This window comes from Netta rufina (assembly GCF_964035555.1).
Source record: "Netta rufina genome assembly, chromosome: 2".
Classification (NCBI taxonomy): Eukaryota; Metazoa; Chordata; class Aves; order Anseriformes; family Anatidae; genus Netta; species Netta rufina.
The window spans coordinates 18,377,278-18,402,296 of record NC_140124.1 but is presented as its reverse complement, the minus strand read 5'-3'; the positions used below and the strand labels follow the sequence as shown (position 1 = coordinate 18,402,296).

Genomic DNA, 25,019 nt, shown 5'->3' with positions numbered 1-25,019 from the left:
CAAAAAAAAAGACAGAAAACTAAATTCTCTCAAACATCTGTCCCCTTAATTGAACAGTTGCAGGTGGCTGTGCTGGGTGTTGCTCCTGGCCCTCTGCTCAGCAGGCAGAAAAGGTGACTTTCATCTTTATATTGTATCCCCCACCTTGTGAAACAGCTTAATAATTAAGACAGGCTTTTATGTATGCCTGACTCAAGGGCGAGGAAACATTTCTCTCGAGCATGAAAACTTACAAATACGCTCCTGGATATCCGAGGCATTTGCACTCTGTATGTTTCAGCTCAGATCGGGGTGCCTTTCAGACAAAGGGAGGAAAAATAGGTATGGCTACGGTGGGGCAAATGTTTCTAAATGATTACAAAACCAAAAAACCTGCTACTCATCTCCCAAGCTTCTCAAAAAGAGACTGCTGAATGTACAGCAGAACTTAGATTTAATTAAGTATCTGTTAAAAATTAAGCCCTTAAAACTGCCAGGATGACATTTTACAGAGTGCAGCTAAAGACAATTTTGGATTTTATAATCTGCAAACTGCATTTCTTGCATAGTGAGCATTTCTCTACGAGCAGTCTGTTACAGAAAAGGAGCCCAAAGGTCCCAGTCAGGCCCCAACAGAGCTTAATTTCACCCACTGTCAAGCATGAAGTAACTCAACTAAAAACACTAAACAAAACCCAGTGCCAAGGATGAGCCTCTAAATGAGGACAGTAATGAGTAAAATAGTGTTGCTGAGTTGTTTAGCTTTGAAACACCTGGCATTCAATTCTGTGATTCAGGAAAAATACATTCTGTTATTACTTAAAACTCCTCTGGTATTTTGATTAGGCAACCCAACGATGGTATTTCTTCTTTTGCTTGCTCTTCTCTTCAACCGTTTGACTAACACAGCCTCAACTCCACCCTCAAGAGAGAGGGAGATGGGAGAGAATCCTCTGGCGTTTTTATGAAAGATGTAACAGTTTCAGCTTAAATACAGGCTTGCTCAAAAAGTGTATTTTCCCACTGCATTAGTCATCGATATTACGTGTTGTTTTTCTTTCTTCCCAATTCTCTCAAATCTAAATGAAACACTCCGAAGTTTCAAACTGTGATGAGGCAGTCCAGACTGATTCATGCAGTTCTCATATAGCCACAGCACAGCACGGCAGAGCTTGGAAGGGACCTCTGGAGGCCCTTGGTCCACCCTCCCAGCCCAAGCAAGGCCACCTAGAGCAAGCTGCCCCCAGCCATGCCCGGATAGCAAGCACAGCCATTCAGGTGATTATACCTGCTGTACCCAACCTAGAGTCTCCTGATAATCCAAGGAAATTACATTGACTTCTAGTAAAAATCTGAAGAGCTGCATAAAAGAGGAATTATCAGGCTCTCATCTCCGTCAAAAACTGATCTAGCCCTTTTACAGCACTCATCACGCAGTGGTAAAAAATAAAGTTGCATCAAAGAGGGACAAAAAATGGCAATTTGCCATGGCACTACCTACCTCTTTTCCTCTCACTCCTACCCCCTTATCATATACCTTAAGACTGCATCAGACCAGCAATCTACTGACCTTTCCAAATATTGGCTTTCACATTCAGTCTCTTGTCCCTTATCTACCCTGTTCTCATCATCACAGGCTCAATTAGTTTATTTCATAACACACTGAGCTTTAATAGACGATGATGTTAGAAACTGTGGGGATTAAATTAAACCTTGGGAGGATGCAAACCACATTACAGAAATAGTCTGTTTAAAGAAATAAAACATCAAAACCACACAAAGCATTATATAAGCAGCAGGAAGGAATAAGAAGCCTTTCCTGATTTTTTTCTGCTATTCCCCCAAAATGTTCTGCATCAAATCTGACTTTTATAGAGCTGAAGGAGCTCGGGTTATAAATTGCAACTTTTTAGCTTACAAAATTGAAGGACAAACTTTAATCCAAGTCAGGCACATCAAAACAATATCTGGTGGTTGCAATTCAACAATCTAGAAATGCCAGGGAAAACAGATGTCTGAAGTCTCACTAGAAGGTGCACAGCCTTTATAGTCTCTACAGAAAAGGAGACTGAGCAATATACCTAACTCACCTTTCATTTTGCTGGGAAGATAAGCTGCTAGTTGCTATAGATACCTCTACACAGAAACAGGAGATAAAGCGAGAACATTATATTAAAAAAAATGATACTAGATCATCATGATACTAGACTTCCTGACACTGCACCAAACATAATAAAGCTCAGCTCTCAAAACAAAGATGAAATTCATTTACGAAACTAGTACTATATGCTTAGAATTGTTCATTTTAGTCATAATCTACATTAAATTATATATATACACTTTAAAACAAGCTACAAAAACTGACCTAACCATTCAATATATACTAAAGTTCTATGTGGCCAACTACAATTTCAAGGAGCCTTTGAAGGATGAAACGTTCACCATATCAAATGCACACTGCCATGGCTCAAAGGGAGATGGCTTCCCCTTTCACCACGTGCCACATATTGACAGAGCAAACTATATGTATTTTATCTAAGCACACATATAGATTTAGAGGTATTTTTCAGCTTGTCTCCAAAGATTCCTGCAAAGATCTTCTGCAAGATTTCTGTCTGTGAGATACTTCTTTTAAACAAAAATTTCTAATAGGTAAACTCCTAAGAACTGGATGGTATACCATCCTCAAAACACACTAAAAAATACTTCCAAGTTAATACAGGACGGTTGGCATTAACAGAATCCACTAAGAAAGATCTGCATAGTCTAATAGGTTGCATCTGTCAGAAAAGCATTTTAGTTGCAGGCAACAAGAAATCTTCAATCAAAACTGAGAGCAGAAAAGTGATGATTTTGCCCTGGAACGCAGCTTCACAAAAACAAACAGCCCAAACCCCCTCAGCTTAAGTCTCTGATAGAGGAAAGCTCAAGTTAATTACCATCTACAGGCTCCAAAAGAAAAATACTTAAGGTGTTTTCACTGTTGAAGCACAGCTTCACAGAGGCAAGTTTTCTAACAAATTTGAAGGAAAATACCTAAAACTTTCCACTAGATGGCTCCTCTGTATGACCCCCAAGGCACTGCGCGCCTGTTCTCGAGCTGTGGAAGCAGAGCCAGGGCTTCAGCAGTGCCAGCAGCCAAATGCACACCTTGCAACCCTGAAGCAGCTCCGCTTAACTTCCCAGTGTTAATTATGGGTTAATTCCCAGTGTTAATTGGAATCCCTGCGATAATCCTTCAGAGAATTTCAGGCATACCTGCTTTTGCTCAATTAATCTCATGTTGTATGGAAAATGAGATAAATACTTTTCCTGGTTTTCTCTTCACAAACAAACCACTCTCCTCACTGGGGAAAAGGAACAGCTTAGAGCAGTGTCAATAGGAACAGCCTAACAACCCTTCCCCTCCACCCAAAGTCACACCACATCTTAACGCTTTTGGTCCCGTTTTGTTATTTTTCAGGTAGAATACACAATTTTAAACTAGGACACACAAAACTGGTAGGTTAAGTTCAGGTGACACCTATACCCACTGACTTGGTCATTTCTTCCCTTTCCATACACAACACAAGCTCAACTTTTCTGCTAATTAGCATATTATCTTATCCAGGTATGCTTTGTGCCCTCTGATCTGTATTTGAAGGCATCCAATGTACTAAGGTGCTATAAACACGCAGCAGTTGAGCTATGATTCATAGCTTAAGTAGCTACACAAAAAATTCCAGACAGCAATCTTGCTCCCACCTGCGCAGGTCTCATGACAACCCAAGTAAATGCTTGTTCGCTGCTGTCCCTCTACTGAAAAACAGATCCCAGATGAGCATCTAAGGCAAACGGACCCCCAGTCACACCTTTAGCTGATCCACCTCTCCCTATGAGAAGGATATTGTCGAGCTTCTTCCTCTCCAACACAAGTGGCACCTCCCAGGCACATTTGGCAGAGCAGTAACTTTATTCCCTTCCTAAAGGGATTTCTCTTTATCCGTTTTGACAAACGGAAAGAAAAAGTGGCAGCAGATCTGGGAGGCAGAAGGGGAGCTAGGAGAATTTGGAAGGCACTGACTTCTCACTGTTTAACAAACAGGTAAATGCAAATGAGCAACACCAGGAGAATGAAAGGTGTGACTGCATCTGCCCCTCACCCCCTGGAAAAGAATAAGAAAATTCAATTAAATCTGAATTTCCCAGAACGCTTCAAATATGTAACAGTTACACAAAAAGCCTGAAACAGACGTTCAGAGATGTTCTCTGCCTTTGAGCTAAATGAGATTTTGAGGTGCATGTTGAAGCTAGGTACTGTTCTCAACCACAATGAAAAGCAGATTGCAGCCCCCCAGTAAAATCAGCATTCCCTCTGTGCAGTTTCTGCACAAAGGTACCCAGGTTTACACGGGGTACACCTTATTTAGGTACTTACCTACCCTCAAACAACAGCACTGATCCCCCCATTAAGAACAAACTAAAGCACTGCACATTACACTCGCCCTGCAACGAATCCTCCATCCTTTGTATACCTTGCAGTCATGACAGAATAGGAAAAATGGAAAGTGGGACTGGGCTCTCCACCTGAAAACCTCATTTTCTCACCCGAATCAACACATCTGTTATCCCTGAAATGAAATAAAGATACCAGCACAAAGAAGAGGTATGGGTGAGAAAACAGCTAAATGCTGAATTTAAATTGGAAATAAGACAGCTCCAATTTTTAATCGAATTTTAAAAAAGAGAGCAGACAGAAGCAACGTGATGCAGGGAAAGCTATGAAAAAGGACGGGAACTGACAGGCAACTTTGAAGAAAGTGATTTTTTTTCCATCTCTCCTAAATCAAGGGCAAGATTTTATTCACACATTTTATCTGACATCACTGAAACATATTTCATGGATCTCAAAATGTACATGAAAATCACAAAGTACTGAAAATGATGAAATAAATTAAATCAGTACTGTTAAATACTGAAGATACAATTATTAGGTTGATAGTACTTTTTATTATTATCATTTCTTAAATGGTTGCATACCATACGTAAACACTTCTTATCATCAGTCTCAACACCATACAGCATCTTTCCTTTTTTAAAACACATTTATAATAAACATAGAAAGCAGACCCAGCCTTTTTGTAGTATTTTAGCAGCTGAACTGTGGGAACTGTGGGGCTTAAATGCAGATCAATTTAAAACTTTGTTTAAAACAAAGTTTAAAACTTTGGCACTAAGAAGGGAACACAGCTGGTTTCTTGCCTTTTCAAACACATGACAAAATAACAGGCTGCCCAGAGAAGCTGTGGATGCCCCATCCCTGGAGGTGTTCAAGGCCAGGCTGGATGGGGCTTTGGGCAACCTGGGCTGGTGGGAGGTGTCCCTGCCCATGGCAGGGGGCTGGGACTGGGTGGGCTTTCAGGTCCCTTCCAACCCAAACCATTCTATAATTCTGCAATACGCGGGGCACAAGTGATACACATACAGCACGTGTTGTGGTCAACTGTAGCAAATGCATAAAATAGGTAAAGCTAAAAGACATTTTCTTTCTTTTGCTCTGATGCCACAAAACTCCCTAAAGAGCTTGAAAGTCATACTCAGTAATTTTACATTTACAATTACCATTTTACATTTTAAACTCGTAGGTAGTTTGTGAAGTATATTACATAGCTAGAGATAAATGCTCAACATATTGGACCTGTAAAAGAATGAAAACACAACATACCTTGTCTATTTCCATTCTCTTCATCCTAAGGAAAAAGAAAGAGGGCACATTAAAAATTCACTAAATGGAAATAATACACAGGCATCTGTAAGCTATGAGGATTTGAAGTGAACGGTATTAAGGCTTTCGTTCTGAAATTGTAGCATAATCCCTGTTTACGAAAAAAATAAACTGTTCCATGAAACATCCCCACAGAAACAACTTGAAAGGCATTATCTGATAGCAAATGTACAAAAAAAAAAACAAAACACTGTCATGAAGCCTAATACTGCATTGTGTGTTTTTGCAAGTATGTTTCCACCCTGAAAAGCCAGGCAGGAGAGATTATACTTTCATCATCTACAAAGTTAAAAAATATGCTAGAGTTCTTTAATACTTACAAAAAAATTGTAAGCTCTCAATATTCTTCCTGAAATTTGAAATATCAAGTTTGTTTTGCCTTCAGTGATTCTGCTTAGAGAAAAATATTTACCCCAAATTCTATTTTGGAAAAACTTTGAAGATTTTCCTTCTGGTTAATGCACTGTATTTACAAACCTAACTACCATGCATCAATTAGTCCTTCAAAAATAAAAACTCGACTAGAATGTACTGATGGAGAAGGGCATGCTTAAAATAGCATGTGATTACTTATTTCAGCTTTCTTGTCAGTACTTTAATATGGATGAGGGGCTTCTGAAAGAGCAGAGCTAATTTCTTCTTCAGCAAAAATCTACCATTTTAACCATCTAAAATGGTTAAAACATGTGCCTATTTATGTGCGTTTTTTTTTTCCCTGAAGTGTGACTTCATGGACTAATACATTTTCCACCTAAATACAGTTCCTTAAACAAATATGTATTACTCACAAAGTAATTCTAACATTTTACTTCACCTTTGGTAATTAAAACAGCCTCACCCTTAAGGAAACAAGGAGCAAGGGGATGATTGCAGAAGTGATCTTCACCTATACATGTCCTCCCACTTTTAAATGGATCAATCTGAATTTCTAACTTTTCATAGTAAACACAAATCACTTTTGCATATTAAATATTCCCAAAGAAATTGCACGCTGATCTGAGTGTACTATTCAAGAGGAGATGACTTGCTGAGAGAGAGACCTAGATAGAAATACTGTATTATACATGTATAATGAGGGTGAGACAGAAGTCTTTCCTAGGTGCAAGGCATTTCTTTCATGACATAAAAGTGAAGTACAGCCTGCACCACAAAACATTAGAATAGCACAGAAGTTACCAGGATGCCTGCTGGAGCTTTAAAAGAAACCACAGAAGTGTCAAACAAACAGCGAATTAACAGAGATCTGGTACCGATTTGGCTTTTTAAAAGTCATGATAATTAATGGCCATTATCACCCAACTCTGGTAGCAGCAAACAGCATATCCTTACGTTGAATAGTTCTGTCTGAGGACTACATCAGAGCCCAAACATATGGGTCAGACCTAGGGCAGGCTACCTTGTTTAACACTATCAACAAAAAGTTATGGAAGGGAAAAGATAGTTCATACAGAATTGCCAGCACACATGAGACACCATGCTGGGTTTGTCAGTTTGTCACTGGGCATGCAAAGGTCTGTTAAAAGAAACACCTGCAAAACATTAGTCTTTCGTTGTACCAAGCCAACAAACTCAGGCCTTTAAAAATTGAATGCTTTATAATGCAAATGTTTTGGAATTAGCTTTCTCTCCTACATTTACCTTTTACACTTTGCAAGGCGTTAGAATATGCAGCTTCCACACCTAAAGCAAATACATTCATTTATCACCTACCAGCTTCTCAGGCTGATTCAATTTGTACAATGTAATTCATATGCAAAAATGTGGTGCTGACGAAGAAATCCTAATAATCATCCAATGTTCAAAGCATAATTTAATGCAGGCTTCTTGTAACTTTATCTTAAGAAATCCTCCACACACTATTCACGTAATGAAAATGAGACGTGGGAATCCAGGAGGATACATAATGGGTTACTCCTGAACGTGGAGCTATTCCCCGTGTCCTGTTTGCTGTGCAGCCCCACAAGCACAGCCAAGTACTTTTGCCAAAACACAACGCGTTAACTGCAGTCTCAGTTTACAAGATCATCTTTCACATCGTCCTTCACCCAGGGCTGCCCCTCCCAACAGAGCTACCAAATAATACTTCCTTCCATTGCCTTTCCCTATCACAATCCTTGTAAATCAGCTAATAGATTAGATTGAGAAACAGGCACAAGAAGGGGGGGATTTACAGGAGTATATTCCCTGTTAAGTCCCACTTTCTTTCCTTTATGTCACTTTTAACTTACAGTTTATTAGTCGTTTTGTGAAATGCACAAGAGGTTATCACAATATCCTGAATTTGGCCTAGACTTCCTGTACTATGTCTATACTGAACACCAAATGAAAGAAATTAAAAGGAAGTCTGCAGTTGCTAGCGACCCATAACCTTAAATATAGTATACTAGCATTTAGTATCAGAATATGCAGGGATGTTGCCCTAAATTGCTTACAAGCAATTGCGTTCAATCCCTTTACAGACTGCAAGATGGAAATGTGACTTCCAGTCAGATGGAAACATAAATGAAGAAAACAAAGCGTTAAGGAAGCCTCTCCTATGCCATTTTCCAGGTCATCGTCACCTTGTCACTAAGTTGTTTTATACTCGTTCTCACCCCGCTTATTCAAGCGGTACACAAGTGGCAGTGCCAGTTAGAGCACTGGTTCCAGTTGTCTGGACAGGAATAGGAATTTCTCACTGGTCACAAGAGGTCTACGAAAGGTAGATGCCAAGCTTTGTACACCTAAGGTCTAGAAATATCTGCAACTAGAGCTTGCCATTTCCCCTACCCAAACCCTACATCCCCTGGTTTAACACAACTCAACCTACTTAATTCAGGCTTTAAACAGTTCTTTCTTTTTGGAAAAAATCAGTAGCATCATGAAGAACAAAACAGAATTTTAGTACATTAGTACTTTTTTTTTTTTTTATTAGCACTAAAACAAAATAAACCCTTTTATTAGACTAGTGTCACAATGAGCCTCTTAAATTCAAACAAAAATCCAGCACCTCAAATACATCCAGGCAGAGAACAGAAATGAGATTATTTTTTCTTTACGTGAAGGAACACCCACTCTTCTGCACTCTGCATCATCTGAGGAGAGTTCTTTGCTTCCAAGAAAATTCACCCCACTGCCTTTCCAAGTTGCAGCCTCCTTTGGCCTGTCGGAAGCTTTTCTTTCCATTGCCATGGACTTTCCAGCTGTGGTCTGATTTTTACCACACCCTGCAGTCTAGGAGCTTTGTGCTGTCTGTCCTTGAGATAACTCAGTGTCCCCCCCATGCGAGGATTCTTTTCTTCTCCCCAAAGGACTTCACCTGACCATGTTAACAGCTTTTTAGATGGGTTTCTAATTCTCTTTACTGCCACTACCAATTAATGTTGACTTGCAGAAAGGTTAAGAGGAATTAGAACAAGACTACCTTGAAAGAAATCAAAGCTACAACAGGAGGCCTTCCCCAAGGTAAACAAAGACCTCTGTGCTGATCTCCAGGGAAAGCCAGAGCATCAAGTTGCCACTTGAAATAACGAAGGCTGTGACAATGAGAAACTTGTAGGGGATTGAGTAACTGGCTGTTGTGTACAGCTTTAATTTCCAGCTGTAACCTCTACCTTACATCAGAGGTAACCGCATGCATTCTCTGATGTAAGGAAGGGACAAGGTTGCTAGACGATGTAAGGCAGTCATAAAGCCAGATCAGAGTTCCTATTATTATACATGTACTACCAAAAAAACAAAAGGAGCACCTCCTCCTCCCAAGACCCTTACACTTTTGATCAGTGAGAAAAGAGAGATGAATTCTTGAGCTTAGAATCAATGACAGAGTCTACAATTAGCCAGTAACCAATATGATCTTTGTTCAAGTAGTAGTGGCACAGAAATCAGATTTGCCTTATAGAATCAGGCTGACAGTAAATGAAATTCATTCTTTACATATCTTAGGTACACAGACATCTATAAAAACCACCTTATTAAGACCCAGGAGTAATAATTTTGCACATCTGTTACCTTCTCTGCCACCTCATGGACATTAAAAGGAAGAGGAGAATATAATGGTTCAGGTTAATTTACAGAAGTGCTTACCAGGGCTCTGTGCAAATGAACCTCATAATCCTCAGAGGTAACTGAATGCCTGAATAAAGGTACTACATCAATCCAACAACCCCATGATGTTCTTTTCAAAAACCATCCAGAAAAGGGGAAACAAATTACCCAGATTCTGCCATACCAAAGGAGAAACTCCTGCAGGAATAGAGGGAGCTAGAACTTCAAGACACATTTCAAGATTTACAGGTATAACAAGCTCACTGTTGTATTGTTTGGGTCTCTGTCTCAGGAACCATCGGATGAGAATGAGAAGACAATGGATGACATTGCCTCCCTCCTCCCCCCCAATGTTATTTGCTCTCCCTTGTGTGTATGTCCTTTTGCACGTGGAAACAGTATCATCTCTATCAGTAGATCTCTGAGAAATTCAGGAGAAAACCTATCTAATCACTTCTCAGTTAAGGAGTTGAATCCTGCTCATGCTGTCTACTTTTACCTAGAATGCAAATACGGGTTATCAGGAGACGCTAATAAGTGCACGTACTCATCTGTGCAGCTCAGCTAAGGCTTCCCCACTCTCCTTCTTCTTCACATTGGAATTTAATCAGGGATTGCTCTTGGCTGACTCTCTGTAACCCACGTTGAAGAACAGAAACTTTGGGATGACCTAATACAGCTAATAGTCTCATTTACAGTTAGCTTCAGTGACTCTGTGTTAAGGGGAAAAACGCTGGGTCCGCGTGCCTGCTTGTAGCTAAAGTTAACTGGAAAAGTGTACTAACTTTCCCCTGGAATTTTTTTTTCTTATAGCGACTGAAGATAAGCAAAAAAAGACAACTTCAGCTAAAGACGCAATTAGAGACACACAAATCAATTATCTGTCTGAAATGAGCATGAAGTTTTGAAACTCATTCCCCCATCTTAACATCAATCTCTTTCTCTGCCTAACTGGCAAAGCAAAACAAACAAACAAACAAACAAAAACCTCAGAGGTAGGGTGTATCATGAGAATTCTCAAATTTGATTACTTTAAAATAAGCAAATGTTATTTGAACTCACTAGAATAAAAAAATCCCTTCTCGATACTCAAATCTCTATTCCACAGACTTCTCAGTACCAGGCACTACAGCAACTTCCCATCGGTTCAGTCATGTAGGGAAATGCACACGACCTTTAAATGAGGCACACTGATTAGCTGCTTAACATTTTAAAATGCTTGCTTTAAATAAAACCTATAAAGTATTTTAACACAACTTCTTATTAAGTTCAGAAAGTTGTTCTTCAGTACAGACCGGTATATATTTGTCTCTTGATTAAATGGGAACTGTAAGAGTCTTGTACTTTTCAGCAGAAAGAACAAAATATAGAAAAAAAATCCTCTTTCTAACATCCATCAATTTTAGGACATTCAGAAACTATGGCAAACTAATTTCTTTTTCCAGGCTGTTCTTTTAGGACAACAGTATAACAGATTTCAATTCTGGAGAGTGAAAATAAAACAAAAAATTCAACAATTCATGCCCCTTCCTTAGAATATGCAATTTAAAAGGTATACAAATTAGTAACACTGGCTTTAGGTAAATGAATAAATAGTCACTTACTTTAAAAGAAAACTGAACTGCAGATTCTGGAGGGTAAACTATGAAGTGTCTTAAGGTGAAGCCAAAACCCTGAGATGTCCTCCTTAACACGACAGTTTTTGGACCAGGCCAAGAGAAAGTTTCTTCTTCCTCTGATGGTGATATAGCTTCACTCTGCTCTTTCCCATCTTTATTTTTTGATGCCTGAAAGAAAAGAGAGACACAAAGATACCAAATGTAAGTTATAATTTGGGTATTTTTAAAAGCATTCTTGTGCACCTGAAAAACGTTCAATAGTGTAAAGGCTGAAATGAACCTCAAGGAATGTGTACAGCATGGATTTTATTTGCTTTCTAGTTTACTTCGATACAAATTATGCTTTCTTTTTGTCTTCTGGGACTCCATTTCTGGCCACACATTGCTCACAGGCATACAAAGACACCAGCTCCTTTTCCTGACTTCAAATACAGGCATGATTTTCTCAGCTAGTTACTCCTCACTTAAACAACTGAAATAACTGAAGAATGCACAAAACTGGTTCGGCTTCTTTATTGAGATGCGCTTTTTCTCATCTTTGACTTCACCTGTTTGTTGTCTGGTGTGTTTTTTTCCCACCCTTAGCTACTTTCTCTGAACATTTCAGTATTATAACACTGCATACGTATGTGAAAAGGCCTGATTCCTACTACAGTTATACTGCAATCCCAGCTCTTCATCAGAAACAAGACATTTTGTTCCTTTCTTAAGGGTAATTCTATATACCCATGACTCAGAAATATATGATTATGAAAAAATATTTTTATTATTAAAAATATTTGTCTTCTCAGCCTTATATGAAATCTTTCATTTTAAAGTGCATGCCACATCATTCATAAAATCTGAATCAAAAGCTGAAGACATACAAAGAGAGCATGCAAAAACCCTATGACCCTCCTCTAAATATTCTAGTTCAACGATGCGTGAAACAAATTTAGATACCAGAGCCTATAGCCTATTCACAAGGTATTCAAACAGAAATAATAGTCTTCTTGTCCTTCTGTAGCTCTGCTGCTGGGGCTCAGCAACTGGCTGATACGTGTCAGAATTTACTGCTTGGTTTTCTTCCTGGGCTGCTCCAAAATAATCCCTTACAGCTGGGATTTGAAAAATGCAGCAGTGCTTATTGGTAAGGTGGGCCCAGCCAACTCCCAATCGATGCCTACAGAAAACACGAAGCATTCTGACTTCCACCGTGATAGCAAGGGGTGTCACGAGGAAACTTCTGCAGGAAGGACAGCTCAGAAAAGCCCTATCTTGTTTAGAGCTGCAGGGAGGCCAAAGAAATACTACTCAGTGCTTCGAAGATCAGCCTCCCTGCCTCTGATCGTCCTGTGCTCAGGGAGGAAAACCATACAGATGGCGAAGGGTCTTGGTGCTGCAGCCACGCTGAGAAACGCTTATGGAAACCCAAACTGGGAGAATGCAGAGCAGCCCCACGGCGCTCTGCTTCTCTGAACAGTCTCTGAACCTCTGAACACGAAGGATTATTTTCAGATTTTTGGAAAGAAAAATGTGAAACTCAGTCTCAGCTGAGTTGATCACCGAGTCCTTGTCCATCACCTTCGTTCATGTTTTGAAGCATTTGTGTAAAACAGAAAAGACTGAAACGAGGTAACTGATGAATGAGAAATTAGGCTGAGCTGTGGAACTGCCAAGGCTGGCTTTAATTTAATCTTTGCATTGCTTGACCTTTAAGTTAAATGCTACGTAACCCTTTAGCCTGACTACAAGGTCAGTTATTGAGGTGTTTCCCACCAATCTCATCAGCTTCTGAACACTTTCTCATTTTTGCACAAACGTTCTCAGTCTTCCATTCTCATGACATGAGTGGAAAATTGCACGATTAAAAATGATGATTTCCATCCCATTAAAATGGCAAAACAAGTAGCTCCCAATAAAAATCACTGGCCTCAACACCATGACAGCAACTTCCTCTATTAAGTGACAAGCAAGCAGAAATCCACCTATTTACCCCTTCTCTGCAATCATTTTTTCTCTTTCATTTTTATAGACAACACTTGGAGATATTTTGAACAATCAAAAAAAATAAAGGTATCACACAAGATCAAAAAAAAATTAATAAGCAAATATCTGTCATTAAGGATACTTAAACAGCAAACTTATATCAGAGAATCATTCAGGATGGAAAAGACCTCTAAGATCACCTAGTCCAACCTTAACCTAGTCCTAAAGTCCACCACTAAAACCACACTGCTAAGTTCTGCATCTACACGTTTCTTGAAGACCTCCAGGGATGGTGACTCGGCCTCTTCCCTAGGCAGCCCGTTTCAGTATTTTACATCCCTTTCAGTAATGAAATTTCTAATATCCAACCTGAACCTCTTCTGGTGCAACTTGAGGCCATTTCCCCTCATCTTACCACTTGGTGCTCAAGCAAAGAGCCTGATCCCCACCTCACTATGGGCAAAGACAAAATGTAGCACTGAAAAGCAGAGGACTTTTTTTTTTTTTTTTTTTTCCTGATAAAAGCCTCCCTGATTATCCTAAAGGTAGTTGTGGTGGGTATGACAACTGATCACCGTGGTTTACTTACAGATCTGCTGTAACCTGGGATCAAAATGCAGCCAAACCTCCCTAGGTCTGAGAGGTGGGAGACACAGTATTCATTTGACTCACGTGAGAAACCACCTCTCTTTCCCCTGCAATTTCAAGTGAACTTTTCTCACTCAGGCAAGCTGCTGAACTGACAGCTCCCCATAAACACCAGTATTGCACTGGCAAGCCAGCGTTTCCTGAAAGAACGGGCCAGAAGTTAAAGGTTATCATCATGCCATCCTTGGAGCGCCCGCGAGGGCTGCCAACAGTTGAACAGAAAAGGCCAATATTAATAAGAAATGTGGGACGTGGTCAGTGACAGCAGCTCCCAGCCGCCACGACGAACAAAAAGGAATCTGAATTACAAAGAAGAGAGCCAACATCTGTTGAGTCACCCCGTGAATGGTCCAACCACAGCACGCCCACCAGCAATATCCCTTGCCAGGGAAGGCTTGAAAAAGGAACAAGCAAAGTTTTCAAAAGCACAAACAAAACAAGGGTGCAAGACAGCAGGCAAGAAACAGATGATGTTTTGCACAGGCAAGAATGTTACTGAAAGCAGGGATCCTACATGGTATTTCTTCAGAGCCAAAAGTGATGGTAAGCCGGTTACAAATACGTAGATACCTCCTATCCTCGAGGTGATCTGTCTTTAGAGGAGACTGACATGCATTTCAAGAGAAATATGTATGCTTTATTTTCATTTCACATAAAACCTAACAAATGAAAGATTGTTTTGCTGTGTTCCTTACTAAAAGATGTGGATGCTTCATTCAGTAAAACACTGAATCTCTACAGATTCAACGTTCAACGTGAAAGTCAGAACGCATACAATTAAGTTCAAGGACTGAAGAATCCCAGGCTACTAAAAATGATTCAAGCATCATTTCCCCCAGGATTGCTTCATATGAGCTTTTTACACAAAGTATCTCAAAACATCATTTCCTGTTACAGGCAATTACAAGGACATATAGCAGATGCTTAAACACACTATAAAAAGCATACTGTGCTTTGAATATTGCCTTTAACCCTGTTTTTCCGAGCGATGAAAGCATCCATGAAAAATCACACGGCACCTGAAAGAAGCGCATGAATCACCAGGAGCTTAGCACAGTCTATAGAATTATGTAAAAATGGTAAATCTGATTATTTACAAACATCAGTGTTATGTCCAAATAAAAGTAAATCTCAAAACAGTAATTTCACATTTTATCGGTCTTAAAAATGAAAAAGAAACACACAACTTGCATGGCCTCCAAAGCCTCTCTCATTTTCTGGCTTCTAAACAATTTACAGCCAGATCTGTATAAATAACATCCTAAAAACAGTTCAGTCCAATGACAGTCGTAAGCAATTGCAACACAAACTATCAGTTGTCTTCTTGGCTGTCTAAACAGATAAATAGGTATGCTTTGAGCTCTGAATACTATCTTCATAGATGAATAATAGGGAACATAATAAATAATTATACCTTGAGCTATCGATCCTTGAAAAAACATGAAAAACAATTTAAAGTTGGTGTGAGTAATGTGAATCACTGAATCACTCCATTTTCATGCATATTTTACCTTTGTATTTGGCAAACAATTTCAAAATTATTTCTCAAGTCACTTAGGACTGGCATTCACATTTACTCTAGTTATTAGGGTTTAACTTTTTTCTCTAATCATCCAGAACACTTCACAAATAAATTATGTAAATAAAAATCTCATTGCAAGTGTGTTTGCCAAGCTACATTTTCTGAAGCCCAAATCTTTATTAAGAAAAAAAAAAACAAAAAAAAAAACAAGAACACCAGACTGACCAGACTGACTGGTGGAGTCACCTCCCAACAGCTCGATAAACACAAGTCGCCTCCTGCTTCAGAAGGATTTCACCATGTTCAGCTACCAGCTCGTCTACCAAGAAATGTGCTGCCTGAAACAGCAGCTTGGCTAGATGTGTGTGTGCTGAACAGAAAATGGGTTGGTGTCACCTGATTTTCCTGATTCAACAGCCATCAAGCAGTATTTTTTTTGATCACCATTGACATAAGCCAGAACCAAAAAGGATCTTGCACATTATTAAGCCCACAATTGCCTTGATACAGTGAGAGGATATTCCAAATGCTATAATAAATGCTGGGCTTGCTTAGAAACAGTGGTATTTCTTGCATCAGGTCATTTATTTGCCCTATTTTTTTGTAACCAAGTAGCTATCATTTAGCTAACTGCCCTATTACACCTGCAATTTCAAAGAAAAAAAGACTTTTCTAGCAGTTTGATCTTATTTATGTGACAGAAAGTGTAAAAAGTCTTTTAAAAGGTAACAGGGGAGGGAAAAAAATGGTTCTTTTCTGGCTAAGACTAAAGAACAGAAGGAAAAACTATGGGAAGAAAATCTTGTTATCCACAGAACGATGGGAGATTTCACGGCAAGTCAGGCTTTCTTTCTTTAAAAATCAGATTCTTCCAGTGACGATTTTCAAACGAAATTATAACAAGCCACTGACCCTTTTAGTCTCAGCCACGCAGAGAACTTCAAATCACTTTGATAGAAGCCGACAAAAAGTTGCATGAAGATCTCCCTCAAAAAAATAGTTCTACTTTTCTGGTACATCCATCTGCTCAGAAATAATGAAGCAAAGAACTGTATTCATGCCCAGAGGACATCATGTTCCCTTTACCCTTGATCATCTTCTGTAGTCAAAGAACTAGGCTCCTGCACGCAAGAGATCTCAGGCAGAGTAAAAGCTCAATCCACTGGAGAACATGTGGTTCCCTGGACCTGCGATGCCAGGTTAACAGTTGGACTCGATGATCTTAGAGGTCTTTTCCAACCTAAATGATTCTGTGATAGGGGACAAATACAACCCCCAAAATACACAGCTCCTGGGCGTTCCTGAAACAGCACTAATAAGTAAATTATCTTAGAAAGACAAGTGTTTAACACAGAAGGTTATACAACTTGTCTTTGAGATCTATCATCTCCACCCCCGTTTGCAGTACAGGTAGGCATATCCAGCACTCGAAAAAGAAGCCAGACAATTATTTACACCCATACCACCTCTAAAGCAGCCATACTTATACATTTTTCACACTATGGGTAAATTCAGGCAGTACTCCATTAAAACCACCACTGCTCTGAGAAAGGCTTGTGGCCAGACACAGAACAACTGTGACAAGCGTTGGAGGCGTAGGCTGAAAGCTCTTGCTGCTCTTCACACAAAATCACAAGCTCTATGCCTTTTGACTGCTGAAATGAGGACTGCAAGTGAAGAGGTTTGGCAAAGAGTGAAAACATCAAAATCCATGATCACATTCCGAACCAGTCTCAACCCGTGGCAAGATAAGATACTTCTAATGTTTTTTAACCCGACTGGAATGTAAAAATAACATTTTATTCAAAAGTAAATCATTCTCACTGAAAGGAAATTAATTACTAATACAAGGTTGACACCTCAAGCAAATTCATCCTCCCAGTATCAGGAAATAGCTTTGTCCTTGAAGCAAACAAATGAGTTCAATCGCTTCCAGCCTCAGCAACACATTCATCTCTTCACTGAAAAATCCCTGCAAAGACATGAGCAGGAAAACCAGAACGCAGAAACCCCAACACCTACATAACTCCAGTCCTGCATGTCAAACACGCACTTGTCCTAACTTCTGACTTTAGTACTAGACAAAATCCTGCAGTCTTCCCCCTAAACAGATAAGGAAGGATGTTGGGGAGGATAGATGTTCAGGCAGGAAATGGAACTTGGCAGCATGTGGACTGACGTCCTGTCCTCACGTGAGTCTTCCATTGTTTTCTGTCCTTGCAAGGTAAGCTACAAGGTGTAACCATCAGCATCTCCAAACCCACAGTGGTGGCAGGAAACGCGTCTCCCAAACTAGTCTGACATAAGAAATCGCAGAAATCTGAGATGCATCACCTTAGATGCTAGCTAAGGCCAAAAAAAGGCATCTAAAATTAAAAAAAAAAAAAGATTATTTTTTTTTAATATTTAATTGATGTTTTTCTTAACAGATACACACACTACAGACTTAAGAAACCTTAAGCTGAACTCCAAAGATACCCACAGTCTTCTATGTGGAATGCCAGCTTCCTTCTTTACTAACACCAAAATTAGACTCTGCAGTTTATTAATGAATCATCCCAAACACTTCAGTATTTTGAGTGTCCAACTAGAATGTTCAGATTTGCATGCTACCTCAAAGTTACCCTTCTATACACACAAGCAGTAAGAAAATAAATAAATAAGTTCATATATATATACACGTATGATTACTAAATAGTGATTAATTGACATATACAGTTATACAATTAAGCTTAGGGCAGATGCATAATAAACATGAGTTAGTTGCATCTACCTGCATGTGCATCTCCACAGGGCTTCTCTCTGCAGGTACCCAGACATCAAGAGACAGGTTTGAGGCTAGAAACAAGACTGTGTATGTAAAGCCACTGTCTTAAATACTGCTTTTTCAAAAATAAAAAAATAAAAAAATAAAAAACAAACATCAGCACATACAATAAACTTGCATAATTGCTGACATTTACTATATACCGACTTGTACTTTTTAGTAACACTCAAAGTAGACGTGACTGCAACGTAGCAGCCTGGAGTGAAAGTAGTTCAGGATGAACAAGTCTTTATCTACAGGAACGATACTGTAACAGCATAATCAGCAGGAACTGAAGAGCTGAGCAGCTTGAGACACGTAAACATACTGAAGCACAAAAGAGGAAAGCTCTTCCTACACGAGGACATCCCTCAGTACTGCTCCATGTTCGCAGAATGGGCCATGAGGAGATGGAGCCCACCCAACACACAGTGCTGGGCCTAGTAAGAAGTTCAGCAAGAGATACTAGAAGGTACCTGACTCCATCCTGTGCATTTTAGTGCTATATGTATTTAAGAAAGCTGCAGGAAGGACTCAGATGCCCAATGAGAGTAATGCCGAGCCTGTTTCCAGCAGGTACCAGGAGAAGGCTGTCTTGCCACGAAGCACCTGAAACTGGAAATGAAGATGTAAACAAGCCCTCAAAGCTCAAATAATCAAACAGCTGCAAAACTGCTCTCACCACAAGAGAAAAAAAAAAAAAGAGATGTGGAGATAAATGGAGCATGAGTCATCACATGCAACTGTTAGTAAACAGCACTCACAGAGGTTAGATAAAATCAGCCCAGACAGGGCCTTCTCTTCAGGGCAACTGCTAATAGCAAAAGACAGCCTGCTTTTGGAACTGGGAGGCACAGCTCTTCTTTCACAGAAGCTATTCATGAAGGAAAAAAAAAATAATGAAAAAACGGCCTTCAGAGCATGACTTCTCCAGATCACGGCTTGGAGAACGTGTGTCCCCAGGGGACCCGCTCATCTTTTACAGGCGGAGTGCTGGATGGCCGCTGAGGCTCCCCAGCACCAACACTGCTCCTGAGGAGAACGCAGGAACTGGGAAGGCCAGCAAACTCAACCAGCTCTCCAAAACGAGATCTGAACCTTTTGTGACTCCAGACAGTTACTACAAAGAATGGTGGCAGTCCAACCAGGAGAACAAAAACAAACTACTAGGAATTGGAGGGCAAAGATGGGCAATGCCGTTTCTCATGCGCGCCCCTCGCCTGGCCTGGGCAGTCGGGCCCTGAGCAGTGACCAGCAGGGGTGAGGTGGTCTCTGTGGGCAGATGTCCCCCACTCAGCCTTCCTAAGGGTCTTGCTGATGGCCATAAGGAGCTGAGATGCTTCAGAGCAAGGCAGTAAAGATGCAAGGAGCACTGCAGAGAGTGAAGGCCTGGCAGGCAGGCCACCTGCAGGAGCCAGGCTCTGTTGTTTCAATGTTCTGCCCAGGTGGCCACAGCGACAGGTCAGTGCTGGGAGAACAACCAGAGCCAATTCAGGTATTTGCTATGAGACAGCCCTGGCAGCAAACCTGCCACCTCCTTCTAGGAACATGAACCCCACCCAGACGAAGTATCGGGCCTAGGATAATCCTTTAATTCACACTGAAGGCCGTGGCACCTGCCTGCAGCAGAGATCAGCAGCACACCACACACACTTGGAAACTTCTCAGAAGTGAATGACCCAACCTAATAAAACACATTAGCAGTGTCCTCAAACCAAGGCCAGGTGAGGAGAAAGGCTCAAGAGAGCAATATACGACAGCTCCAGTAGCATGAAGGAAGTGGGAAATCTGCAACCCTTCAAAACCAAAGCCTGTGCCAGCGCAGCAGATGGCTGCTCGCACAGGGAAGGAGACATCGCCGCTGCCGTGCAGCGTGCAGAGCTGCTCTGGGTGGAAGGAGATGGACAGACGGACGTCTGCTTCTGTGTACTTCTGTAACTGCCACTGAAGTAAGCACAGTCAAAGGAGAAATGGCATTTTTGAGAGGATTTCAGTCCTCAAAAAGGTCGAGGCACACACCAAATAACAAACAGTAAAACCCCCCACACGTGCAGCTCGTTCCCCAAGCTGAAGTTTGCCTTTCTGTGCTCTACCGCTCACAGAAGGCTGCTCTGCGAAGCAAACAGTTGATGCTTATGTCAGTCTCATCCCTACTCCACAAGACCTGGAAAGCAAAGCTAAAGGCTACCTGCAGCAACCTCTGCCTTTCTCCCTCACCTTAAAATACTCCCACATTTAAATCACAGTTTTTCCCCCCTGAGATCCAATACAGGAAAACAAGAAGGGTCGGAGGAAGCCTGTAGCTGAAAAACTCCATCTTCTCCATTTGAAATCAAGTCCCTCCATTGCAACACATAAATAACTAGCTTTACGCTGGCAAAGCACTCAAGGATGCAGGGACACGTGACAATCTGAAAAAGGATGATCACCAAAATGGCACTTCTGTTAACCGAAAAGTTCTCAGTGTGCTGTTTTCCTGGCTCTGGATTAAATGCAGCAACACCAACTGGCTCTAAAGGAAGCCCAGCTGGGCCTACTTGCTTGAATGAAAGGAGCACACAGCTCTCCAGGCCAGGGGAGATCCAGAAACAGTTTTCCTACTTTACAGCAGGGAGAGCACAACCCTACTCACTCTGGCTAGAGCTGAACTAGCATGTTATGCAGAGCAGGCTCTGGTTTTCTTGTACAAAAGTTCTGATACCTGGATTTTTTTGTGCTTTTTTTTGACTTCACCAAGAGCAAGATCAGGTTTGGCATGACTAGTGCTCCATCGCAGCTCAAGCTTGACTCAAAACTTCTGCAGTTAGCACCTAGTGTCTTCATTACCTAGATGAACACAAACTAACTATCTGATGAACACTAACTATCCTCCTTTAAGTATCAGACACTTGCAAGTTTAGCACTTAACTAAAGGGTTTTAATTTTAACATGCACATATATACACTACAAAAATATACCAAACTGTGTGTGCATCCATATATTTATATGTATATGTGGAGATATATATATACACATACACATTTGTAGTAGCTTGCCCATGTTGTAAAACAACAATGCTTTAACTACAATCTTTTCAAAACCTAATTAAGTGCAAATAAATGCATTTATCTCATACTTTCCACAATTTCAAGCAATACCACCAAGAAGCAGAGGCAAAATACAGGGATTTACTTCATGGGACTGAGACGCAAACTGTTTCCACGCTGCTTTTGCTCATATCTTGCAATTGGTATTTAGAATAATACATGTAAACACATAGTTTATAGTATTAAATGTAGGCAGAAAAACATTAAAAACAAAAAAGAAATTGAGAGCTTCCTTGTTTTCTTACAGGCTCATTAGCAAAAGCCTCCCCTCTTAACAGCTACATCCTCCTTAAACTGGAAAGAAAGGAAACATCTGCAGGGCTGGTAGCATAACAGCAAAATGTCATGTGATCTTAATTTAGCTAAATCAGAGCTTTTCCTTCTCTACTTGTTCTGCCCCTGCTTGTTAAGAATAGGAAATGCTTTGTCCTTACCTTAAGAATCTGATCTGGAAATATCAGACAGGAGACTGAGAAAGCAAACTTTCTTAGTGTCGAAGCAAAGCTTGAGGTTATTCCGCTCATGATAAAAACTGTCTTAGTAGTCTGACAGCAGTGATTGAGAGCGGTTGCACAGTCACAGCCTGTCAGCGGCTGCCTTACGCTGCTTCGTTCAGCCTAGGGGAGCTTTCTGACAGACCCAAGACCACAAGCCGTCCACAACCCTCTCCGCTTCCTACAAATGGGGAGAGAACAGTAAGTTCTCTCATTGCCAACGTCCCCAGCCAAGTGTGTAACTGCACAATTAGGAGCTAGCTTGGACCACGTTTGTATACTCTTTTTGCTTTCTGGACTAACGCAGACTTTATCAGACACACCACATACCAGATAGTTTTCACTACGTTTTCACCAGGCTCTGTTATGGCATACCTATTCACACACACTGAATAGTTCTGCAGAAGCTCTTAAGAAAAACGAAATCACCGCAGAGGATAGAACCTGATTCACTCTGAGCCCATTTCAATAATCAGATGCAGCACAGCGTTGAAGGCAGCCATGAAACCACCTACACACTTCCTCCAGCTCACGCTGTTTCTCCTCATCGTACCCAGGGGCTATGGCTTGGTGAAACAAATCGTCAGCTCTGCCAGGACCCTGTCTAAACCAGCCAAGAGAGCACCCGTTTTTCCACAGCCTCTCTGCCCCTCCAGCAAACCTCTGGACTTGGACCGGGCTACTCCATGCTGCAGCTATAACGCTGAGCAAGGGCTTTGCTTTGTGGGCTCGGCGGTGGGACAGAAACACACCTTACGCTGCTCTCTAATGCAGGTATGAGGCTGATCTTCTCAGAGAAGCTACTGATCTTTCCAAAATAAATAGACTCATTCGTGCTTTAAAGATAGGAAATCAGAAGACTAGCTGCACCACTTCGTCTGCATAAATGCATTGTCGTAACTGCTGGTATCCCAAGTAGTTCAGGCTTGGGATCTGAACACCTTCAGCTTTGCAATGCTGCAGTTTTACTTAGAATTTTGTTTCATGTGTGACATGAACGTCTGACCTGCCCCATGCCAAAAGGAAGCCATTGGAAGATCAGGGAATTGACCCGCAATGTCAAAATGCAGATTGTCACCCTAAATATAGCAACTCACTTCCATTTCAGATTCAGTCCTGCTGGCAGAAGATTTACCTCGTCTCATGGGAAGAGTTTTAAGAACTGACTTGAGGGAAGAACTACTCAGATCAAGTCTAAACTTCCTAAGAAAGATTTAATACAGAGAACACAGCTCAAAAACACCACAAAACTTGTAAGGCAACGTTTCAAGATTCTTTACATCCCTGAATACACAGCTTCCCCCCTCAAAAGCAGCCACCTCTAGATATATAGTTAAAGCTACAAGCTTTAACACTGGGTAAATACAGAAACTAATAAATTCCTGCATGCACAAACACACTGCTTAAATATAATCCTGGTCCCATGTTTTAAGATATTTGAATGCAGTATATAATGCACAAATTAACACACTGCTAGTATTAAAAGCCTTACACTCAGAATGAAAAAGGTTTGTGCATAAATCAGCAAATGTAGATGCAAAGCTACATAACTCGTGTTAAAATATTTCCAAACTCTAAATTTGTAATCTGCTGCGCATATAGGACAGAAAAGCAGCTTTTTCAGTGAACAATTTAATTTACTAAGATATAATACTTAGAAAGCTGCTTAAAAAAAGACTGTGAAGTCATTAACTTGAAAAAAAAAATCTGAAATCTGTATGTCAACAGAGATGAGGTATCACTAAGAGGATAAAGAGGAGAAAGTTGTCCACAGGATTTTCAGTTTAGCTGCAAATCCAGCAGCTTTCAGACATTGCCTTACCGTGCGATCATAAGCAACCTGAGTTATTTCCTCACAGTTTGCAGCGAACGTGTCAGTAAGAATGGCAAATGCCAATGACTAAATCCACATTTGTATCTGTCTGGAGAACGGGGTGGAGGGCAGTGGGGAAATCTATTTTAACAAAAATTCACTTGCTTTTTTAAGAACTACTTGTCCTTGCATGCCTATTACTACGGCTTGAATTGCTCACTGTTGCTGAGTTACTTCCCCATAGTTGGGAACATTACAAATGTTTCTCCAACAGCAGCGTGAATTCCCACAGTGAGTAAAGCCACCAGCTATTTCCTGCAGTGATTTTACACCTTTTACTCAACAAAACTGAAAACATTACACCCTGCACTGCTATGAGACGAGATTTTTATCATATTCCCTCCCTCCCCAAGGCAGGAGATAAACAGAGGAGTACAATAAGATAACGTATCACATTTCTAAACTGTTATCAGCTGCAAGTATCTGAAAGGAATGCAACCACCTTTGTTATTTCATCCTCCAAGTGACACATTCAGAAGACTGAAAAGCTTTTTTTTTTTTTTTTTTTTTTTTAATGTTATCTGAGATTCTCCAGAGGAAGGGAATAGCTGCAGTGCAGCAGCCGATGCAGTGCTGCTGCGTCCTCAGGCTTGAAGGCACTGCGATCGCTGAGCCTGCACTGCACCGTCTCATTCCTGTACAGTGCCATACAGAAAAAGGCTGTGATAATGAACTCCAGTTAAAGCAAAATTGAAAAGATCTTGGCAGCTAGAATGCCACAACATACAAACTTATTTCTAAAAGACTGTGTTGATGTCAGTGGAAGTTCCTCCAAGCCCAGCAGCTTCAATGGCCAGGCACTCCGTGCAAGGGACCTGTGTGACCAGCTGCGAGTTGATGGAACTCTGCAGATCACCTGCCTTTGGCTGAGAAACCTGAGATGAAGTATTTGGATGGCTGAAAGCACCTAATTGTTACTTTTAGAGGCTAGGATGCAGCAATAAAATAAAGAAAACAGTACGGCAGGCATTGGTCTGGTAGGAATTTGGAGCCCACAGGGACCTGGGAAGACCTGCTCTCCTCAAACCAGATTAATCATCTACGACGCTGCTGGGGCAGCCTCTGTGACCCCACGTACACATCCCCACATACAGATACAAGCTTTCTACCTGCTGCTCCTTGCCTATTTCTCAATCTGCATTCATGCTGAAGTTCTAGATGGCCCATGAGACTCCCAGTCTTAGATCTGTCCCATGTTCCACCAGACCACCACTGACAACACAAAAAAGCAGAC

General features: G+C 40.7%; 1 protein-coding gene across 3 annotated transcripts in view; it reads right to left on the bottom strand.

Moving 5' to 3' along the window:
* The window catches only part of ARHGAP21 (Rho GTPase activating protein 21), a 118,215-nt gene that overhangs the window by 59,435 nt on the left and 33,761 nt on the right, over positions 1–25,019 (bottom strand). For all 3 annotated transcript variants that reach the window (XM_084282749.1, XM_084282748.1, XM_084282750.1), the window contains 2 exons: positions 11,374–11,556; positions 5,684–5,708 (listed from right to left, as the gene is read on the bottom strand). In XM_084282749.1, coding sequence (XP_084138875.1) covers positions 5,684–5,708; positions 11,374–11,556 — 208 coding nt within the window. The remainder of the gene's footprint in view (positions 1–5,683; positions 5,709–11,373; positions 11,557–25,019) is intronic.